This window comes from Akebia trifoliata, chromosome 11, assembly GCF_017979445.1.
Source record: "Akebia trifoliata isolate Shusen 1 chromosome 11, ASM1797944v1, whole genome shotgun sequence".
Classification (NCBI taxonomy): Eukaryota; Viridiplantae; Streptophyta; class Magnoliopsida; order Ranunculales; family Lardizabalaceae; genus Akebia; species Akebia trifoliata.
Window position 1 is genome coordinate 30,174,391 of NC_141385.1, and position 23,542 is coordinate 30,197,932.

Below are 23,542 nucleotides of genomic sequence, written 5' to 3' on the forward strand. Positions count from 1 at the left end.
TTAGAGCAACAGTCAGCAAACGACATGAAAAATCCAAGAATTGTAAGTATTTAGTCTATTCAAGCACAAAAAGACTAATTTGTTGATTTCCCACATCCCTTCATGGATGGTATAGACATCATGTTCAAAAGGGATTCCGAATGGTATTAAGAAGAAAAATAAAGAGAGTCCACCGATACGAAAGTCGCAATACGCGAAGAAGACGAAATTAAAAACTCATGGAGTGTCACGAGAAGGGTGTTCAACCAAATATAAAGGATATAAACTTAATGAACCTAGGCACTGAAGATAACCCATGGATCATCAAGATCAGAGCCCTATTGACAACTAAATAGAAATAAGAGATGTTAGTGCTCTTACAATAGTACCAAGATGTCTTTGCATGGCCTATCAAGACATACCCTATTTAGACACAGATTTGATCGTCCACAAGTTACTTATCACACCAGGAAGCAAGTCAGTCAAGTAGAAATTACGAAGATTGAAATCAAAATGAATACTTAAGATCAAGGACGAAATAATGAAGCAGTTCCAAGTAGGATTTCTCACGGTCTCCACTTACCTTGGGTAGCTCCCTAACGTCGTTCCAGTATCAAAAAATGATGGAAAGATATGCATGCGTGTAGATATCGAGATTTTAACATGGCCAGCCCTGAGGATGACTTTCCATTATCACACATCGACACTCTGGTCGATAATACAGTTGGGTATGGTATGTTCTCATTTATGGACGACTTCTTGGGTTACAATCAAATAAAAATAGCAGAAGAAGTCTGCATTTATCACAACTTAGGGCACCTTTCACTATAAAGTCATGTCATTGGGTCTCAAAAATGATAGGGCAACTTATCAACGAGCCATGACCGTTTTATTCCATGACTTGATTAACAGCGAGATAAAAATTTACGTGGACAACATGATAGCTAAATTAAATCTCGAAGAGGATCATCTGGTAAATCTGAAGAAATTATTTGATAGATTAAGAAAGTACAATTTAAGACTTAATCTTGCAAAGTATGTATTTGGGGCAACTTCAGGAAAATTTTTATGGTTCATTGTTAGTAAAAGAGGCATCAAAATTAATCCAGCTAAAATAAAGTACATTATAAGCATGGAACCGCCTAAATCAGATAAAGAGATTAGGAGATTCCTACGAAGAATTCAGTACATTAGTCGGTTCATTGCACAACTTACACCGATCTGTGAGCTAGTATTCAAACTGTAGAAGAAGAATGAGCCAAAAGAATGGAATGAAGACTGTCAGGAAGCTTTCGACAAGATCAATAAATAGGTATTAACCCACCAGTTTTAGTACCTCTATACTAGGTCGACCATTTTTTATGTATGTCTCCGTACAAGAAAATTCCATGGGCTGTGTAATGGGGCAACATAATGAAATTGGTCGAAAAAAGTGAGCCATCTACTACCTTAGTAAGAAGTTCACAAGTTATAAAGTGAATTATTCGACTCACAAAAAGACATGTTGTGTCCTTGTCTAGGCATCACAACGTTTATGCCATTACTTGCTCAACTATTTGACCATGCTCATTACTCGGATGGACCCTTTAAAATATCTCTTCGAGAAACCAACATTAACAGGATGCACTGCAAAATGGCAACTACTATTATTTGAGTTCGACATCATCTATGTCACCCAAAAAATATTAAAGGACAAGCCATTACTGACAACTTATCGGAATACCCTTTGTCCGACTATGAGCTACTAAAAACAAATTTTCTTGATGAAGCCATGTTATTTGTTGAAGTCGAAGATAGCAATGAAGACAAAAACTCAAGCTGGAAAATGTACTTTGATGGAGTAGTAAATCAAAAGGGAAATGGAATTGGGGCAATCTTGGTCAAGCCAGATGGAACTAACATCCCTATTGCAATTAGGATAAGGTTTCAATGTTCCAACAATAAAGTCGAGTATGAGACATGCATTGTAGGGTTGAAAGCAGCAATTGACCTCGAAGTGGATGAAATATATGTATTTGGAAACTCAAGCTTGGTAGTCTACCAAACAACGGGAGAATATAAGATTTGCTAGTAGAGACTAGTTCTTTATCGTGAGTATTTCGAGGATCTATGCTCAAATTTTAGTCGAATCTCATTCACTTATATGCAAAGGGCAAAGAGCCAGTTTGCAGACGCATTGGCCACTTTTGCTTCAATGGTTAGCATCTTCAAAGACACCATTGTTGACCCTCTTGAGATCAGTATTCAAGATGAACTAGCATATTGTTTGCCTGTAGAAGTCAAAGAACCCGAGGAAAAACCATGGTATATAGACATCAAGGCATTTTTTGAATATCGAACTTTCCCTCCAAATGCCACAGTGAATGACTGAAAAACTATTCAATGATTGGCAGGATAGTTTTTTTTAGTTGTAGTGTCTTGTACAAGAAGTCACACCACGAGGTCCTCCTTAGGTGTGTAATAGAAGCATAAACTCAACGTTTGATCAAAATTATATATGGTGGAGTTTGTGGACCTTACATGAATGGATATATGCTCACAAAGAAGATAATGAGAATAGGTTACTACTAGATGACTATGGAGAGCAACGGGTACCAACATGTTCAAAAATGTCATTTGTGTCAAATTTACGCCAAAAATATCAATGCACCACCCTTAGAATTGCACAACAAGACTTCTTCCTAGCCCATCTCACTTTGGGGCATGGACGTCATTAGGCAAATCAATCGTTAAGCTTCTAATGGGCATTGCTTCATCTTAGTCGCCATCGACTACTTTAGGAAATGGGTAGAAGCCGCATCTTATTCCAATGTCACAAGAGGCAATGTCTTGAAGTTCATGAAGAAGAACATCATATGTCGATACAGCCTCCCAAACGGGATAGTAACTAATAATGCCAAGAATCTCAAGAACAAAGACATGTCCAAAATGTGCAAAGATTTTTAGATCACCTATCACAACTCAGTTATTTATAAACCAAAGATGAACAGAGTAGTCGAAGCTGCCAACAAAAATATTAAGAAAATCATCGAGAAAATGGCTATCACTTACAAGGATTGGCACGAGATATTACACTTCGTTCTACACACTTATCAAATGTCAATCCAAACTTCAACTGAGTCAATGCTTTATTCATTGGTTTACAGAATGAAAGTAGTCTTGGATGTTGAAGTTGAGATTTCTTTCCCTTGGATCTTAAAAAATGTTGAATTAGATGAAGCAGAATGGGTCCAAGCCCGATTCGATCAGTTAAATTTAATAGAAAAGAAACGTCTTTCAGCAATCTGTCATGGTCAAACTTATCAACAGAGAATAACACAAACTTATTGCAAGAAGGTCTGACCTCGAGAATTTGTACTAGGAAACCTAATTTTGAAGAAGATTTCGTCGATACAAGAAGACGTAAGAGGAAAGTTTCGTCCAAATTATGAGGGGCCATTCGTCATCCAAAAGGTACTATCCGGAGGAGTTCTAATCCTCACAGAGATAGATGGGGAAGACTTTCTACAATTGATCAACACTAACACCGTCAAGAAATACTACGCCTAAAGTCATGCCTTGAAATGAAGAGATACCATCTTTCCGCTATCTAAACAATTATTCACCTTTAGTTACCCCTTTTTGAGCCATCACAGTCATTTCTTAACCTAGGACTGTGGCAAGTCACCGTTACCAAGAAAAGTAACAAAAATACAAAATACAAAAAAACAAAAAAAATCTAAAGTCAAAAGAAAATACCAAAGTATATACTTGGCCCGCACGAGGATAAACATTGAAAGACTAAAAATACAAAAAAATAAAAAAAGTCAAAAAATCTCGAATGTTTGATCTTAAGCTTGACCCAAATCTTCCGCCTAAATAAGTTTGTGAGACGTTGGGAGGAGACATAGATCTTATTTTCAAAACAAAAATAGACAAACCCTGTTTTCATTACACCCCTCAATAAAATCTTGATTTAGCCTTTCTTATCTTTTTGTAACCCTAGCCTAAGCTATGTTTCATCCTAGTTAAAGTCCTCTTAGATCAGGGAATGGTTTAAGGTAATTTAGTAACGGTGGAAACATGTCATGAGAAATATTGTCAAGGTGTATTTGATCTTATTGCCCAATCTAGATTTCAAGCTATTGAAATCGTTGAAGGACCCGATAGGGAAGGTCAGGTCGGATATTTGAAAAAAAAAATGACTTGAAATGTAGAGTCATTGATCTCGAAGCTCAACTTGAGTCACTGCACCATAAAAATCGTCGGAAGAAGTCGAGAGGGGAGTCCAGATCCGTTACTCAAAAAAAAGCCATTAGAATAGTAGAGTATTAGATTTCGCAGCTCAACTTGAGTCACCAAGCCATAAAGGGCATAGAGAAATCAAGAAGGTATTCAAAATGAAAATCTATAAAGTGAGTATATACTAAAAGGGCATAGTGAAAACCTGTAAGGGCGTGATGAGTAAAAGAATCAGTATATGACAAGATCAAAACCATCGGCACGATGAAAACCCAAAAAGGGTGTCGATGGGAAAAATGTGGAAACCGGGTCTAGTAAAAATCATAACTGGCACCAGGGGCAAAATGGGAACAAAAAAAAATAACTCCTGGCTCACAAGAGTATAAATTGTGAATGGTAAAAATTTAGAAGTTCTCAATGTTCCAACAAATACAGGGAAGATAATTCAGTCAAGATTCTTAGCCTCAGGGATGACTTTAAAGATGCTAATGATTAGCTGATACTTGCATCATCGACATTTGGCAAAAACACCATAATCGTAAAAATTCAGAGTTATGAAACACTGGTTTGTCATAAGCTATTTAACAAAGGTAATCTTTCAAAATCTAAAACAAAAATACATCATCAAATTATTATTTTTGGCTTGAGGCCACTACGTAAAAAACTTATTTTTTTCATTTAATTCATTTCAAACAGTACTACATGGCTTTTCTTGAAAACAAGACACAAAAAGGGATAATGGAGGAAGAACTATTCAAACATTTCCATGAGAAGTATAATAGGCATCAAGTCTATCCTCTAAGGCTTTGATTTGAGCAGCCTAGTCAATAATCATTCTCTCCACATCCGAAGCTTGACGACTGACCAGTACTCAACAATCATATCAGCATGTCTCCAAGAAGCAAGTCTCTCTCGCAAATCAGTGACCTCTAACTTCAACTGAGTTACCTGGCTTGTAGTTCTTTCTTGGAGATAAGCCAAATCACTTCAGTCCTCTTGTTTGATACGCGCAACTCTTTCAACCTATCTCAATGGTAAAAAAAATGAGTGGAGAATGACATCACCTCAACAAGAGGTACAAATGCTCGAATGTTAAGCAATCTGCCTCCTCAGCCAAAATACATAACTATGAATGGAGTGGACAGGGAAAATAGGATGGTCGAGAAGAACCATACTACGCTAAGCCCTTTACAAACGATCCAATAACTGTCATGAAAGGAAAAAAAGAAGTTCGAAATTCAGAATCAACAAAGGAAGAAGGAAAAATATTTTCAAAAATTGCATTGCAATGTTTGAACCATCAACCACTTTCAAAAATCATCAAAATTGTTATCCAAGACTTCAAACAAGCTCTGTACTACAAAGTCAAGGTTTCAAAAAAGGCTAACCCTATCAAACCCCGTGCTTGGGTAGTGTAGACACCCCATTTTTGCACTCGCCTGATTAATCAACTCGTCAACCTGATCGCAATGATTCCCAATGATGGATGTTTATTCCAATGCTTTATTTTGTTACCAGATATGTTTCAAAAATCCGGATGAGGTATCTCGAAATGACAGAATTGTAGAAATCACGTTACGCTAGGAAAATATGACCCTTGAAACATAGAAATCATCATTTTTGAGACAAAAAGAAGCTTCACGATAAAAATCACTAAAAAATGACCAAATTACCAAAATACCCCTAACCTTAAAATATCCCTAGAGCCTACGTTACGATTAGGAAAATCCTTTCGAACACATAAAACAACAAATCGAAACCAAATAAATCATTTCACCAATTTTAACAGAATTTGACAAAATTACGAAAATGCCCCTCATAAAGTTCATGACCATTTCACACAAAAAATTTCATAAATGATACAAACTAATATTTCCATTGAATTCCTTACGAAAAATCGATTCTAAAACATCCTAGAACATTAAAAACCAACTTAAAACATGAAAAGTCCTCTCCGGGGGTAAAACGGTAATTTCACAATTTTCATAATTAAAATTTTCGAAATTAATAAATAAAACATTAAATAATTAAAGTGAAACATTAATGAAATTAATTTAAAATTTTGAACTAAAAAAATCGATCAATCGGGCTCTCATGAAAAATTGTTGAGGGTTCGTGAGATATTTCTTTAAGGACCCCTCCCTTTGGGGGTCCAAAGAATTAAAGATATAATAGAGGGGGGTTCTCCAAAAATTTAAAGTCAATCAACCAAGACTAAAGTCAAGTCAATCAAGTAAGACTAAAGTCAAAATTAAAGTCAATTAAGCAAGACTAAAGTCAAGATATTAAAAGTCAATCAATTAAGACTAAAGTCAAAATATTAAAAGACCAAAAGTCAAAAACCCTAATAGAGTTCTAATTAAATAATAACTCTATTTAATAGAGTTCTAACTAAAATACAACTCTACCTAAAATAATTTTAATTAAAATACAATTCTACCTAAAACAATTCTAACTAAAATACAACTCTAACTAAAAGAACTCTAATTAAACACTAACTCTATCTAAATCAACTCTTAAAAAAATCTATAAATAGGGGTGCTCACACCCTATTTTCGTATCAAATAATAAACCCTAGAAAAAGTAGGTCAAAAAGCTGTCCCAACCTTCCCAAAATCCTAATTTTGAAGCCCTAACTCCTTACCTAACATCCATACCTCAACTTTAGCTCAAAAACCACCCAAAAACCCTTCCAAAACACCTTCAAATCCATAAGAAAAATCAGAAAACTCACAGATCTAAGAAGAAGATACCTCAACTTGGAGATTAGAAATCAAATCCGGTAACAGGCGAATAGCAAGGAAATACATACGTAAATACTCTTCGCTAGTGCTGAGGGAATCGTTGTAATCAGCAAGGTAACTTTCTTTTATATTTTTTTTATTATAATTATTTGTTATTTTTGGTCTATTTTGCAATGTAACCGATTTTTGGGAAGAAGTAAAGATCGGCATTTGCCGAGCGGGGTTGGTGCCTAACACCTTTCAACCCCGTAACGTAATCCCCGGACCCATATTTTCTTTCGTAGATTAGTTTATTTGTCTTTTAGAGTCAAAGTTTGGTTCCTAGACCGTAATAACTAGGTGGCGACTCCCAAACCTCAAAGGTCAAAAGCGGATCCGCACAACCCGCGGATCGAGGGCGCTTTCAGGTAGCCACACTTCACAAAAAACCATCAACTTATTGGATATTTTCAACCATCTCGAGATGAATCATTTTGGGTTCGCACAAATAAGGGATATATTCTTTGCAGTTCTTTGCAAGCAACTCCTGTAAAGAGGGGCGTTGTAGACACTGCAATTTGCTCGAATCCATTTAGAAAAATCTAAAACTTTCATAAGTTGATTTCAATTTAGAGATTAAGCCTTCCAACGGGCCCGTATTGCCACTTGACACAATTTTCATGCATATATGCATCACTTAATATTATTTTTCATGCCTATACCTTGTCCCTAATCCAATCCAATACCCATTACCTTAACCCACCTTCCTAATCACAAATTGACCCAATTTTATATCCACTATTCCTTAACCAACCCATTATCCATACCCTAACTTCATACTAAACCCATTCTCAAACCAAGCTATCCTAAGTCTATAACTTGAGTCCATAAGCCAAGTCTATTATAAACCCATCTTCAAACCTAGCCCCAATACCCAATGCCAAACCAAATCCATAAGCCTAGTACCAAAACCCATTGCCAACCCCATTCATTTATACCCCCCCAAAAGATGACACATGTTGATATCTCCTAAACCCCCAATGCCTAATGCTCTAATATAATTTGTGAGTCTACTCTCCATTGTGAAAACCCAAGAATACCCTTATCAAAAAGTGTGGTCAAACTAAAAAGGCACTTTAATCTTTGGTAAAAAGCTCTAAAGTTGAGAGAATTTTCAATCTTACCCTTGAAAGGTGAGAATCTTCAAGTACATACATAGAGTTATCTTATTAGTCCATTTCAAAAATATACATCCACCCTTGTTTTATGAATTATTTGCAAATGTACCAAGGTCTATTTTTTTATTTACCTTTTCACCTTTACACATGTCACTCTCCTACCCACCCTCCCAAAAGTATTTTTGTTCTCCTATTAGCTAATTTCTAAAATATACATCCATCCTTATTTTATGAGTTATTTACAAATGAACCAAGGTCTACTTTTTACCTACCACTTCACCTTTACACATGTCACTCTCCTACTTACCCTTCCAAAAGTACTTTTGTCCTATCACATCTATTTACCAAAAAATCAAATACCAAAAATACTTTTAGGGTTTCTTCTGACAAATTCCACCTTTACCTTCATAAAAATGAAAAATCCAATAGAAATAATATAAACCTTATGTTCATTCTTTCTATTTTAAGATTAGACCACTTTATCCCTAAATGTTCTCTAAAAACTCTATAAATAATCTCATTTCCTATGAGCAACTGATGCTCTCAAGTTCCCATCTTTTAATCTCAAACTTTACCAAAATTCCTACTCACCTCTCTAACCTTCTCTCAACCCAAGCTTCTACTCAAAAGCTATCACCCATCTTTCAACTTTCAACAAAAATCTCTCATCTTCTCGAACCATCTATCCTGAACAAAAACACTCAACCTTCAAGTTCATCTATCAAGATTCAAGTACATTTAAGAACCTCAAGGGACAAGGTGGGTTAAAGTAGGTTTTTTTATTTTCAAGTATTTGCATCTTCTACTTCTAATCTTTCATTTATTTTATATTTTTAGAAATCTTTTAGAATGTGATACATACCCTCTCCCACCTTCGGTAGGTTGTACTAAGTTTCTACCGAAAGGGTGGGGGTTGAAGCTTTTTTTTTCCTTATAACATATCTCATGCATCATATTATACACAATTTACATACTCACATCTACTTGACAATGATGAAGAAATGTGTTATCCTCTTGTTGGGGTGAAATACTAAGTTTCTAACCTTGCATACATGCATTAAGATTGTGGCAATAAGAGAACTCCCTCATGGAGTCTCTCTAAAAATTCCTAAACCAACATTTTAATTCATAAAAAATAATGTGATTATATGGGTCATCCTTTTTCCATAGTATGCCCCTAATGTCTCACATTGACATCAAATCCTTTTTCTAAGGGAATATTTTCACATATTGCACACACCACCTTTAACATGCATTTTCATGTATTTTTTATATCTATTTTCTTAAGTTCTTCAAAAAAATTAGTCAAATTTCAAGATTGGGGTGCCTAACATCTTCTCCATCCTCTAATCAGGCCTCCTTACGTAGATCTTAAGTAGACCATGTCTTTTCTACGTATGAGAGTCACTACAATGAAAATTTTAATTTTAAAATCATTTCAGGTGCCCATTCAAACTAATTTTCAAAAAAGAATGGTGGCGACTCCAAATATCGTAACGTTAAGGTTCCATAATGAACATTCTCATGTCTACATGGTCAAAATCCAAAAGTTTGAGGAAGACGCTTTCTTTTTCAACCATAAGTTTAGATTTAACTTAGAGAAAAATCTGAGTTGTAAGCTATTGAGTGAACCATAAACGTCATTTGTTAGTATTACCCAAGATCCTAGAGTTGGGTACTTGGTAGTGGATATAAGCATTGCCAAACAACGATAAGTCTTGCTTCTCTTTTACAATTATGTTTTATGCCTTATTTTGAATGAATGGCATGAGTTGCATATTAAATGTTTACTAAAATGTCTACATCATATCTTAGAGTTCTATGATTTGTCATGAATGACTTAATTGAAACTTGTGTATCTCTAAGTATTAACTTGTTTTAGCATAATCTTAAGACCTAGGTGAGTTTCTTGGTTGGTGAATTTATCTAGATTTCTTGATCTTATATATTGACTTAACTAGATAAGTTAAGAATTTTAAAAAGATTTTTTATTTTACCTATTCACCCCCTTTCTAAGTTTGGACACTGTGCAAAGGTCAAAATTTCAGTAGACACCCCATTTTTGCATCTGTCAGATTCGACAATTCATCACATGTGGTTGATTGCTATGGATTCCTAATGATGAGTGTAGAATATGTGAAAAATCAAAAGCTTGTAAGAGGCATTTTCCCAATTTTGTTTAATCCTTTTTCAATCCTCGTGATTTAATTTTTTTCCAATCTCAGCACGTTCAATGTAGAAATTACACACTTAGAATCGCGACACTCTAAACTCAATTTAGCAAGTACATATGCTTAAGTTCGCCAAGTATTTTGATAACCTAGAGACCTCCTCACGCTAAGAAAATGAGACCTCAAGACTTAAGAAATAATCACATTGGGATATAGAAATCACTCGTTAAGATTTATAGAAATTAATAAAATGGTGAAAAATACCCCTCATGGGTCTCATACCTTTGAAATGTCTTGAAAGTACTTTCATCACTCTTTGAATGTGATTCTAAGTCTAACGTGAGTTAAATTGGTGAAAACAACGAAGTTTTCAAATAATTACAAAAATAACCAAAATGTTCCTTGACGTTTGACTTTTACTTAAAAACCTCTATTCTTAAGAAAATGTGACTGAAAATAAACTTTCAATACTATTCACGTACATCAAGAAAATTGAAAAACTCTTCATGCTTAGGAAAATTGAAAATTTTCACATGAAATAATGAAATTTCACATAAAAAGGCAAGTTTCACTACGTGAAATGACACCTATTACCACATGAAATGAATACCCTTAGTCCAAATAAAATGTGGAAATTTAAATAAAAAATTGACACCTCAATCCAAAATTTGAACATCGAAACTTTAATGAAAATATTTATATCATTACCTTGATTAAATCTTAAAAATCTTAACCACCAATCAAATGAACCAATAAATAAATTCAATTAAGTTATCAACTTCCGATCCAACTAATAAATCCTTCATCGAGTTTTGTTATAAAAAAAAATAACAAATAAATAAATCGATGCATTTTCTTCGATTGGAGTTCAACAAATAAAATTCAATTTTTAATAAATCTTGAAAATTGTTAACCAATTCACAAATTAAATTCAACTAAAACACCCATGTGGTTGGCTGAAAGTATTAGAGGAGATATTATTTCAAGCAAGTGAGAACCATAGGATCATAACCCATATTTGCAGGTCATATTTCGGCCGATTGAAAATTTGAAAAAGCTAAATAAAAATAAAATAAATCATAAAAAAAATTTCTTAAACAGAATAAAAATCTTCAATAAAGAATGATAAAAGAAAGATAAAGAAAACTAAAATGTAAAAAATTATGAGGTCCACATTTAACAAAAAGAAAATCTTAATCCGAGAATGAGGAAACTCTCTATTTGTATTGTACCTAGGGGGCCCACCAAATTATCACTGAAGAACTAAAATGGAAACAAAAATATAAAAAATTAAAAGTCAAGAAACAAAACTAAAAAATATTACTCAAACTATCTAGGGAAGCTACCCGTTATTCACATGTGTTGTGCCATTCTCTAAAAATCAAATGAAAGGAAAAGATGATAAAATTGAATTCTAGCAAACCAACGATTCCACCCCAATAGAAGTAAAGAATATTTTAAAATATTATATGAGTTGGTTGTTGGCCCAACAAATCCCACCACAAGAGAAACAAAGGATCCCACAGTCGGTCATGGAAAATTTCTAAGGGAAATTGAGATATTTGGAAGCTCTCCAAATTTCTAAATACATTTTCATGGAAACAAACTTATAAAAATTTCCAGGAGGGGAAGAGAAAATTTTCCAGAGCCTCTCTCTTGACATATGCACCTAAAACTATTCTCTCTCAGTTCACTCACGATCCCATACCCCTCATCCTTTTTTCTTTGTTTATACTTTTTCTTCAATATACATTCCCTATACTCCACCCAGTCAAACAGAAAATGAGGAGAAATTTTTTTCAGCCCTTATTGTTTTTAATCACTTCATCCCCTCTCTCCCTTTGATCTCTCCTTCACAAAAATGGCAGAGAAATCAAAAACAAAAAAAATCTGAATAAAAGGGAAATCAAAGAATAAAAGTATCAAAAGAGGGAAGAGGAAGGAAAAGAATAAAAAAGAGAAGAACTACTTACCTTTATATCTTTAAAAGAGTTGAAAGAATTATTTTTCTTATTTAAACCATGTTACAACAGGTGTATTTATAGATGGATAAGAAATCAGTTTTTATCATGAACTGATATGGTAGTTGTCAAGACTTTAGGAGCAGTTGTTGTAACTGTTTGATCATGATCTGATATGGTAGTTGTCAAGACTTTAGGAGCAGTTGTTGTAATTGTTTGATTATGTTTATCTTCAATACGCCCCCTCAATCTTAGCGGGAGAAAACGAACGTTGAGATTGTTACATAGAAGCTGGAATCGTGCATTTGATAGTGGCTTGGTCGAGATATCTGCAATCTGATCTTTGCTGGACAGAAAATGGACTGAGAGTTTGTTTTGAGTGACCAAGTCTCGAACAAAGTGAAAGTCTATTTCGATGTGTTTTGTGCGAGCATGGAACACCGGGTTTGAAGATAGGTAGGTTGCTCCAATATTATCACACCATAGAACCGGAGTGTTAGGAACTTGAATGTGAAGTTCATGAAGCAAGGTTTGGATCCATAATAGCTCGGCGGCAGTGTTAGCTAAAGATTTATACTCAGCTTTGGTGCTGCTACGAGCTACGGTGTGTTGCTTTTAGAGCTCCAAGAGATTAAGTTGTTTCCAAGATAAATACAATAAGCACCTGTGGATCGTCTATCATCTGTACTCCCAGCCCAATCTACATCGAAAAAGGCTTAGAGAGTGAGTTTGGAGGATCTAGAAAAGAAAAGACCAGTGGAGATAGTGTGCTTTAGATATCTGAGTATTCGCTTAACCGCTTGCTAATGTTGAAGTAAGGGATTATGCATATACTGGCATACACGGTTCACTGAAAAAGAAATGTCAGGCCTTGTGAATGAGAGATATTGAAGTCCACCGACGATACTCCGATATAAACTAGGCTCAGAAAAAGGTTTGTCACCATGACCAGATAGAGAACAAGTTGAGGCCATTGGTGTTGGAGATGGTTTGCCATGATCCATTTTGCTACGAAGCAACAAGTCTGCAATGTATTTTCATTGTGTGAGAAATAAACCATTTTGGCATGGTAATGCTTCTAAGCCAAGGAAGAATCTGAGTGAACCGAGGTCTTTGACTACAAAATCAGCATGAAGGAACTTGATGACGGAGTTAACCGCGGTGGTGTTGGATCCGGTGAAGAGAATATCATCCACGTAAATGAGAACATAGATTACCAGGGATGTATTCTTGAGGATGAATAAGGAAGAGTCGACTTTGGAGCTAACAAATCCAAAGTCTTGGAGTCTACTGCTCAGTCACGAGAACCAAGCCCGGGGGGCTTGCTTGAGGCCATATAAAGCTTTGTGAAGCCGACAAACATGGTGAGGCAATTGAGGATGTGAAAAGCCAGGTGGTTGTGTCATATACACTTCTTCGGATAAGATGCCATGCAAGAATGCATTTTGGATGTCTATTTGTCGAATGCACCAACCTGAGGAAATAGCAATAGAGAGCACAATTCTAATAGTGGTTGGTTTGACAACCGGTGAAAATGTTTCGGAGTAGTCAAGTCCATGTTGTTGGTGATAGCCTTTGGCGACTAGTCTCGCTTTGTAACGATCGATGGACCCGTCGGCATGACGCTTGATGCGAAAGACCCATCGGCAACCCACAATATTTTTATTGGGTGGTGGAGGAGTTAGGGACCATGTGCCATTCCGAAGGAGAGCATGGAACTCAAGGTTCATGGCTTCATGCCATTTTGGATGCTTTATTGCCTCGGTAAAGCAGGTTGGTTCAGTGAAGACTTCATTAACCGCAGCCACTAATGCACGAGGAAGAGGATATCTGATAGTTCCATCAGTAGCTTGCTTAGGCTTGAAAATGTTGTTCTGAGACCGTGTAACCATGGGATGGATACTCATTGATGATGTCTGAACGGATGAGTTTGAGGTTGTTGATCTGTTAATTCCAGAGTGGCCGAGATTTTCTGCACTGTGATCTAGGCAGTCATTGATCTCAGAGTGATGATGTTCATGAGGATTAGAGAATTCAGATTGGAGTGGTGGTGTGTTAACCTACACAGAATTGTTAGTTGAAAACAAAGAATTAAGAGGTAAGGGAAATGAATTAGGATTGGAAGGAATGGGTAGAGTTGTAGTAGTGGTAGATAGCTGGGGATATGGAAACAAGTTTTCATTGAAAACAACATGTCTAGCTAGTAGTAGGATCAACTATTGAACAGGAATAGGAGAAGGAAAAGAAGCAATGACATCAACTTCGGAGCAGGAACATGAAAATGAGCAACAGCTACTGTTGATAAAACTTGGTTGAACAATTTTAAGTATTTAAGAATCAGTTCCATGAAACTCTGCAAGTTTTTTTTTTTTTATAGATTTCTTCAGTATGGGATTTTTTTGCCTCTAAAGCAAAATGTCTTTATTTGTAAAGCGATAACTTCTTTTGCGAATGAAGGTTATTTATTTTCATGGTTGGTATAACTCAAAGCCACATCACCTTTTTGAATTTGGACAACCCCATTCAACTCAATTGAAGATTTTAGAGTTATAGATCTTTGTGTTTATAGTCACAGTGACTTGGTGCCATGCCGATTCTTTGAATTGGGATAGTTCTTCGTAACTCAAAATTTGGGAGTTTAGAGCTATATCTCTTTGAGTCGCAGCAACTTGGCACCACGACTCTTTGAGTTGGGATAATTCTGAGAAATTCAAAGATTTGAAGTCGTAGGTCTGAACGCCTTATTGACTCACTGAGTTGCGATAATTCTAGCAACTCAGGTTTGAAGTTGTAGATCTTACTATCTTATTAATTTGCCAAGTTGGGATATTTTTTAAAAAACTAGGGTTTGAAGCCGTAGGTCTGACTACCATGCCGACTCATTGAGTTGGGATAATTCTTAGCAACTCAGGTTTGAAGTCATAGGTCTGGCTATCATGTCGACTCACCGAGTTGGGATAATTTCTAGTAACTCGGGTTTGGGATTGTAGATTGTTCATCGTGCCAACTATTTGAGCTAGGTTGCCTCTGAGTAACTCTTCAACATTTTTGGAAGTCTTATTTCCATAATTTTTCTTGGGCTATAATTGTTATTTTAATTTTTTACTTGATTTGAGATTACTTTGATTGTAGTTTATATCGCCCATTCTATGTGTGCTTGAGATATCTATGGATTACATTTTTCTTGAGATTTGTTGTCTTTGCCCCATTGGTGATGGGGGTCAGAGCAGTTACTGCTACCGATTTACTTGAGTTTGTCTCATCTATTGTAAAATACGTTACAGGGAATTGTCGAGAATAAAGAAGATATGAATCTTCTCCTATACTGGCATAGTTTGCTCCTTGAAATCCTCTCACTTATGAGCTGATGATCTTCTTCTGCCATGATTTCTAGAAAGAATTGTAAATCTTTTGGATTTTTTATTGCCAAGCAAGCAAGTTGCTCTCCTGGTTTTCCTTTTCCCAAAGCCATCAATACATTGATATCTTCCTTCTGCTTCTTTAGTACCAAGTCGAGTTCATCACGATTGATGAATTTGTCATTGTTTTCCCTTGCTTCTAACTGCTCTACAATTGGTCGATTTGTAATTTTTTATTATGCTTATCTAGCTCATTCTATTTTTTTGTCGCTCATATGGTATCATTCCTTCCTGTTGATGCAAAGTCTCTTAGAAATGGTTATTCCCCACTCTCGGATGTTCCATTTTGGGATTGGGTACATCATTCGTGCCTTGAGACAATTTTGTCCTCGGAATATTGAGCCGAGTTTGTAGTCTAGCATTCTCTTAGCACAAGGCCGTCATTGTTTCTTGTTGTTTTTACATCTATTTTTGTACCCTTTGGAGCTTATCCTATCAAGTCTAAAGGATCTCTGCATGATTTTGAGGTTGTATAAAGGTATTGGCCATAAGAGAAGATGTTGAAGAAGAAGATAAATGATTTCTTCAGTAGTGATTTACTCAAGTGAGATCACCTAAAAAGGATGTCGTACTAGTTTGACTTCATTCAAAAAGATAGTTACCTCGTCAATGACTAAGAGTCTTCTTAATTGAGAGTGTTGCTTTGCAAAGTAGGCCAGCTTCTAGGTTGATCGTGCACAGTGTGTGTATTATGAGTTTTCCTGAAGGAAAAATAAAGTGTTATAATTGATGAAGGTTTTTTATGGAGGAAAGGAATGATGAAGACTTTTTGTGAAGGGTGATGATGAAGGCTTATGATATTGGGTGATGAAAGCCTTTTCTTGGTGGGATCTCTAAATTTGTTGTTGATTTCATTTGGACAGCGTCAAAAAGTTTAAGTGATTTTTTAGACTCCCACTCCTTGAGATCCTCACTATAATTAATACGACTCTCTGGTCATGTTTTTTGATGATCCTTTGAATTTTCGGTCATCTTCTCCTATAAACCTTCATTTCTAGATCATTTTCTTCATTCACCTTTACATGAAAAAACACCGTGTGGTGTCGGCCAAGGAACATTTGACAATCAAGTTAGTACTTGATGAAGATTGCAAACTAAGAAAAAAATAAAATCACTAGAGTTGTGAATGGCTTGTATCTTGTGTTTGAGTTGGAAAGACCTCCTTATTTATAAAATAGACTATTTAATGGGGGTAATAAACTCAATTGTAACCACTCACCCATATTGTCTAGTGTTTATAGTAATAAAAATCCATAATGTTTTGATGATAATTAAGACCCACTCCTCATGGTTCTTGTAACCTACATAAGGAGTGGCCTTAAATATGTAATTATTTCAACTCAATGACTATTCAGTTCTTCGAGTTAACTTAGTTGAGTTATGTGTCTGCAACTCTTTCACACACCATGTGTCTTTTACCTTTGTGGTAAAACATGTTTTAATGACCTTTGCTACTTGGGTAACTTTATGGTGACTAGTTATAATATTTTGTTATGTTGTTACTCAAGTAGCTTTACACAATTCTCTTAGTGTATCAATCTCCTTAGAGTAATTCCCAAAAGTAATAGTAGTATCAACTAATGAGCAAGAGTAGGAGAAGGAGAAGCAGCAGTAGCATCGGTACTAAGCAAGAGGGAGAATGAGAAGAAGTAATAGCATCAACTACTAAGCAGGAAGAGGAGAAGGAGAATAAGTAGTAGTTGTTGGTGACAGAACTTGGTTGAACAACTTTAAGTGTTTGAGTGAGGGATCAACTAATGAGGCTGAACTCATCGAAAAACCGATAGGTGGGTCGGCCAATGAGGCCGAACCTCTTAGAGAAGTCAATAAAAGGGTTGGCCAATAAGGCCAAACCTTATAGAGAAACCAATAGGGGGTTCGGACAATGAGGTCGAACCTCTTAGAGAAACTAATTGGGGGGTTGACCAATTAGGTTGAACCTCATCATGACAAACCATTAGATGGTTCAGGCAATGAGGTCGAGCCTCATAGTGGCAAACTTTTGGGGTGGTCAGACAATGAGGTCGAACCTCATAAAGCGATCAATAGGAGGGTTGGCCATGGAGGCTGAACCACCTCATGGGATTAAGTAGAGGGGTATGCCAAGTTGATAACCACTTAGATAGGGGAGGGGGGGGGAAGAGACTGGCTCATTCTTAGCTTTCTACCTCCTTGTTCTTCCTTGCATGATATGAATTATGACACTCCTGTGGACAAATACTTAAGTATACGAAAAGGAATCATTCATAAAAGACTTGGAAAATTTATAATGGGAATGATGTGATGGAGAAGATACCAAAACATGTGTTGTACAGAAAATCAAGAATAGAATTTTTCTCACCATCATAGATGGCTAGTGTTTTAAGACTTACGTCTCGAGGAGTGAGACTTACACCTGAAGGTGTGTCTTAGCCACCATGCCTCAAGGCTTAAGCCTTTTCAAAATTATGTGCGTTCTAAACCTCAATCCAAAAAGGCTTAAACCTAAATCATGCCTCAAAAAATTCGAATCAAACCTCCAAGTTTTTAATTCTCTATTTTATTTTTATTTTTGTGCTTTTATTTACCCTTCCTTTTAGAGTGTTTTAAGGTCAAGAAACAAAAGATTTTGAGAAAAATCTCAAATTTTTTCTCTTAAACTCTATTTTCTTCTTATACAAAGAAATTTTTATTGTGCTTTCAATATTTATCTGAATTCGATTCTCTCACTTCTTATGAGTTTTTTACAAGGATTTATGTCAAATAGAATCATCAAACCAAAAACTTTACCTGATATTTAAAGTATGTGGTTATATTATACATATTTAATATTTTATAATAATAAAAAATCTTATATTGAAACCAGCATATTCTACCAAAATATTCCTAAGCAACAGGAAACTTTGAACCATAATCTTACGGTTTACCATTCACAATAACAATGAGTTCTAATACTTGCAGCAATATTCTGTAATTCTTGATTTTGGAACTACTTTCCCAAAGCCAGATAGGCAATAAGTGTTGGTAATTTTCCAAAATAAACTCTAAGAGAGATTTTTTTTTTTTTTTGTTACAATCATAAAATGCGATTGGACCATATTTTAGTTTTTAAGCTTTTGGCTCCTATAGGTATTAGGTCAAGCCACCCACTATTCGAGTCATCGATATTATATATGGTGGTTATATTATTGTCACTGTTATTGTTTCAGAGATTTTACTTCCACACCAACTTTTGCTAATGCCACCTCAATTCATATGTAAATCACCAAGAATTGCATAAATCTTGAGCTGGTGCGACAATAACAGCTCTATATTATTATTAGGGTGGTGATAGTACCGCACCATTAATCATTAGACAAATTTACACTTTTGGTAAAAAAAATTTAATTTCAAAAATGATAATTTATCATTTTCACAATTAAAACGGTGCCATTTTAATAATTTTTCAATTTCATTGTGCCATTTTTGTAATTCTCTATTTATTATCAAAATAAAATATGATTTATAACTAAACATCTAATCCACCTTATTTCCTGAAGAAATTTATACTTATTATTTATTTTCATATAAATACACATATTAATAAATAATTGTAAAATGAATCGATGATTAGGAGAGGAGAGGAAAGTCAATAAACTTGGAGGGCATTACTGGAAAAAGATTAATGAAGGAAATACAATAAAATTGAAGAATTATTATTGAAATAGGGTAGAAGAGGAAAAACAATAAAATTGAAAGGGTACTCTTAGAAAGTAAAAGAAGATAAAAGACAACAGAATTAAAAATTGTTATCGAGATTCATAGTGAGATTTAGTGCCAACTCCCAACCCCTCTTTAGTCTTTCTGGGGATAAAGGGACCGGAGTGCATCATTGAATTTTATTATATAGATAGATACTATATTAATCAAGATTTGCAAAAGAACCAACCGGGGGCTAGTTGAGATGGTAGTGAGGGATTGGGTACGCTCCCCAATTCCTGACTTCGAGTCTTTATGCCCCTCCATAGTAATGTGACTACTTAACTAATATCACGTAATAAGGTGTTGGATTGGGCGTAACACTCAAGAATTAGTTCTAATGAATAAGATTGCCCCATGGGTTGGGCAAAGCCCAAGAGACCATGGTCAGCCTACTAGACTCAAAGACACCCTGTTCCAAAAAAAAAGTTTTGCAAAAGAACCGTAAAACATATTGTAGACGATTTAAGAAAAACCAATGATTTAGATTTGGAGTGGAGTAGATCCTAAAGTATTCATCCATAAGTACAGCTACGAGCAAAAAAGAAAGATTACAATTTTGATATTTAACAGAATATTAATATTCTTTATTGTGTAAACATTCAATATACATAGATTTATGTATATATATCATTTGCTGTAATTAGAAAAGAACAAATACCGTTATGTTAAGATGTTCTAAACAATTATGTATTTTTAAACATGTGATGTATAAACCTGTTTCCTCTGGTAATGCAGAAAATATGACCTGACGTCCACAACTTCATAAAAACAACTAAATGCAATGCTTTATGTATTACGTTGATCTGTAAGAAAAACAAATATGGATTAAATGTGACAATGATGAAGTAGAGATGGTTGATCGCTTTTAAGAATCAAGAACATCATAAATAATAGAATAATTAAATAAAAGAAAATCATTTGAGATGGTTTATCAAATAATTAGGTTTGCAAATCATATTGGACCGGCATATCTGGTGGATTCAAATCTTGTTAGAAGGGCACTAGGCCGTCCTCGTAAATGAAGTCTCCCGCTGAACTGAGTAATTTGGTATGCAAATTTTTATCTATTAACCTCCAAATTTACCATTTAAACTAAAGAAAAACTGTTTTGTTTTCAATTGCCATATGAATTTAACAGATATCCTCTAAAATCTTTCCTTCGAAATACAGGCCTTGAGATTACATGACCAACCAAAATGTACACAATGCTCCCTCATTCATAGTCCCCGACCATGATCATCAATGTCATAACCCAACAATTTAACGACAAAACAAATCATGTTTCTTCATTCAATTGTGTCAAAAGCCAGGTCTCCTGTGAAAGCATGTATACTCAGATAGATAGCCACACTTAGTCACTCTGACAGTGCAAAGCCATCTGAAACCACCCTTCTGATCTGATGTGATGGCCAACTATATGATGCTCTACTTTGAGGTCTTGGGTTCAAGTCCAGCTTACCCATAAAAATAAAAATAAAAAAAAAACCTATATGATGCTCTAATCCCATGAACGGATTGGGCACTTACATTGGGGTCGAAGTTAATATTTATCAGTTTGAAACAATGCCATCCCAAGTCTTCGGTACAATTGTGGTGATATATTGTTTGTTGCAACAGCAGCACCCATCACACATTTGCGGTAAGAGAAATCTACTACTGTTCCATCTGTTCTCACCAACATAAAACAACGAGAGTTCCCATGCTTTGGGTGTTTCCCAACCTGTCAATAACAAAGAAAAAGATCAACATGGAATAATAGGATGGTTGATGATGAATGTTAAGATTTTCTGAATTTTATAAATATACTTGGAAAACCAAGGACCGGAATAAGCTGAATTTGTAACTATGGTGAAACAAGAAAACAACCGAAGGGATTCAGTTCTCGTGGAGTAGAAAAATACAGATGAGACAAGTGCTCCTTATCCGTGAAAGCATTGTTGTCAATGGATTGGATCGATGTCGATTTGGCACCAATCCAATAAGTATTGGATCAGACAATTATCAGATCTCAAATATAATTTATATCCTTTTTAGCATATTATCGGATCGGGACATAGTTGATCGATATCCGACCTAATAAGATATAAGATCCACACCTTACCAAATCGGATCCTTATCAGAATCCAAAATGTCGATCCAGACCCAAAGTTGTCGGATTGGAATGGATCGGATTTCAGGTTTGATCCAATCCATTGACAGTCCTACGCGAAAGTAAATCTCATCTTGATGAGATCCAATTGGCAAAACTTACATTAAAACAATGTTTTGAATAGTTTTTGTTTGGTAAGTATGAAGACCAATCGGAAAGAAAAAGGTAAAACATGCTTTGGAGGGTGGGAACTGCACATGCCCCGAGGATTAGTTGGGGGCTCTAAGAGGGCCGCAAACCTCGGTTTGAAACAAAAGAAAACCGTAAAACATGCTAGCTGTTAAAAGGCCAAAGTGATGTGGAAAGCTATGATATTTCACTAAACCCCTTGACAAGTAAGCTTGTTAGGAATGGAAGTACACGATTTGTCAGCACACCAAATGAACGTTCCAATAGTTTTAGGCACTAAATACAAAATCAAGTGAGTGAAAATCTCAATTGCATGAAAAAGGACCCAAAGTCAAGTAAACAAGATATGTAAATTACCTGGATGTCTTGAGGTCCAGTTCCCATCTTCTCGGTACTATGAGGGTGATAATGTAAAGCTTCCATTACGACAGACTTATCTGCTTCACTTAGGAACTCGTTAATTGAGGACCTACATACACAACAGTTTTATAATGAACTTTACATATAATCTCGATAATTTATTTTTTGATTGATAAGCTAGGGTTGATGGGATATAATCTTGATAATTAGAGACTACAAAAGCGTAAAAACTAGTGTTTTAAAGTACCTAAGGCGTACATGAGGCGTTTTGGGTTCTTGAGGTGAGGCGTAAGCCTCAATTAATTTATAAAAAAAAATCCTAAAAAATATATAAAAACAAGTAAACAACCTTCAAGCATCAAATAAAAATTAAATATTAAAAATGTAGGGAAGTAACAATGTAATATAGTAGCAAAATAGCAATGTATCATCACTCATCGAGAATCAAATATTTGATAAATAACTACTCTAGGCCTAGGAATGAAGTTTTAGACCCTACTATAAACAAGAGAAGAATTAAAACAACCAAAAATCATCTCCATCATCTTCACTAGTAGGGTCTTCCAAAGAATCATCATGATATCGGAGTACTCTATCATCTTTTGGATCTATCTCTATGTCTTCATAATCCTCTTCATTTATCAAATGCAATGGTTACGAAGTTTAAGAATGTACATAGAAAAATCACATACCTCAAAACCTTAGAAAATCCTTGATTTATTGGTTCTATGTGATCACAATCTTTCTAAGAAAGTTGTAGGAATCGACGGATTCGAATTCAAATGAATTAGAGCCTTTAGGAAGAAATCTTGGTGTAGGGAGATTTTAGGGTTTCAAAGAGAGATTTTGAGAGTATGATAATCTAAGTTTAGAAGACAAAAAACACTTCTATTTAGTAGGGTTATGTAAATAAGAGACATTGGGGGGGTATTTGTGTAAAATAAAGCAAGAAATTAAAAATAATAATAATAATTTTTTTGACCCACTATATTGGGTTCTGCCTAACCTATTGAGGCATAAGCCTCAGAGCATATTGAGACGTGAGGCGTATGCCTCATTCCTCTAAGGCGTAAGCCTCACTAATGTTTGATGAGGCTTAAGCCTCAAGGCATGAAGTTGAGGCATAGGTTTGTTAAAACACTGGGAAAAACAAGAATTGGGCAAAGGAAAAAACAGGTAAATTTCAATTTTTATTTAAATTGTGACAAATGCAATGAAAACCTGTATTATTGCGAAGTCTTATGTTTGTTGTGACTTAATATAATGTATTATTTACACATTTTCTTTAACATGACAAGGAAGTAAATTGTTAGTAGCTAAGAAAATAACTAAGAGTACAAATGAAAATGAGAAAATTTATGTAGAAGAACTCGTTGCATGAATAGTAACAGTAATGATATTGTATCATGTGAATGAGGGCACACTAGGTATATTGAAGCATCAGGTATTGTAGCCTTGAATTATTTTAGTGAGCCACATATCGAACAAAACACCGTTCGAGGAAAGCAATAAACAATTATTGGAGTTCATAT

The 23,542-nt window shown here is 35.1% G+C and overlaps 1 protein-coding gene across 4 annotated transcripts in view; it reads right to left on the bottom strand.

The window, feature by feature from the left end:
* Positions 1-19,251: 19,251 nt before the first annotated feature.
* The window catches only part of NRPD1A (nuclear RNA polymerase D1A), a 62,986-nt gene continuing 58,695 nt past the window's right edge, over positions 19,252-23,542 (bottom strand). For 2 of the 4 annotated variants that reach the window (XM_086458187.1, XM_086458188.1), the window contains 2 exons: positions 22,008-22,119; positions 20,200-21,092 (listed from right to left, as the gene is read on the bottom strand). In XM_086458187.1, the coding sequence (XP_086314313.1) occupies positions 20,913-21,092; positions 22,008-22,119 (292 nt within the window). In that variant the 3' untranslated portion in view covers positions 20,200-20,912. Of the gene's footprint in view, positions 20,176-20,198; positions 21,093-22,007; positions 22,120-23,542 lie in introns of those variants that run through there. The other 2 variants (XM_086458186.1, XM_086458184.1) reach the window with 2 other exon arrangements.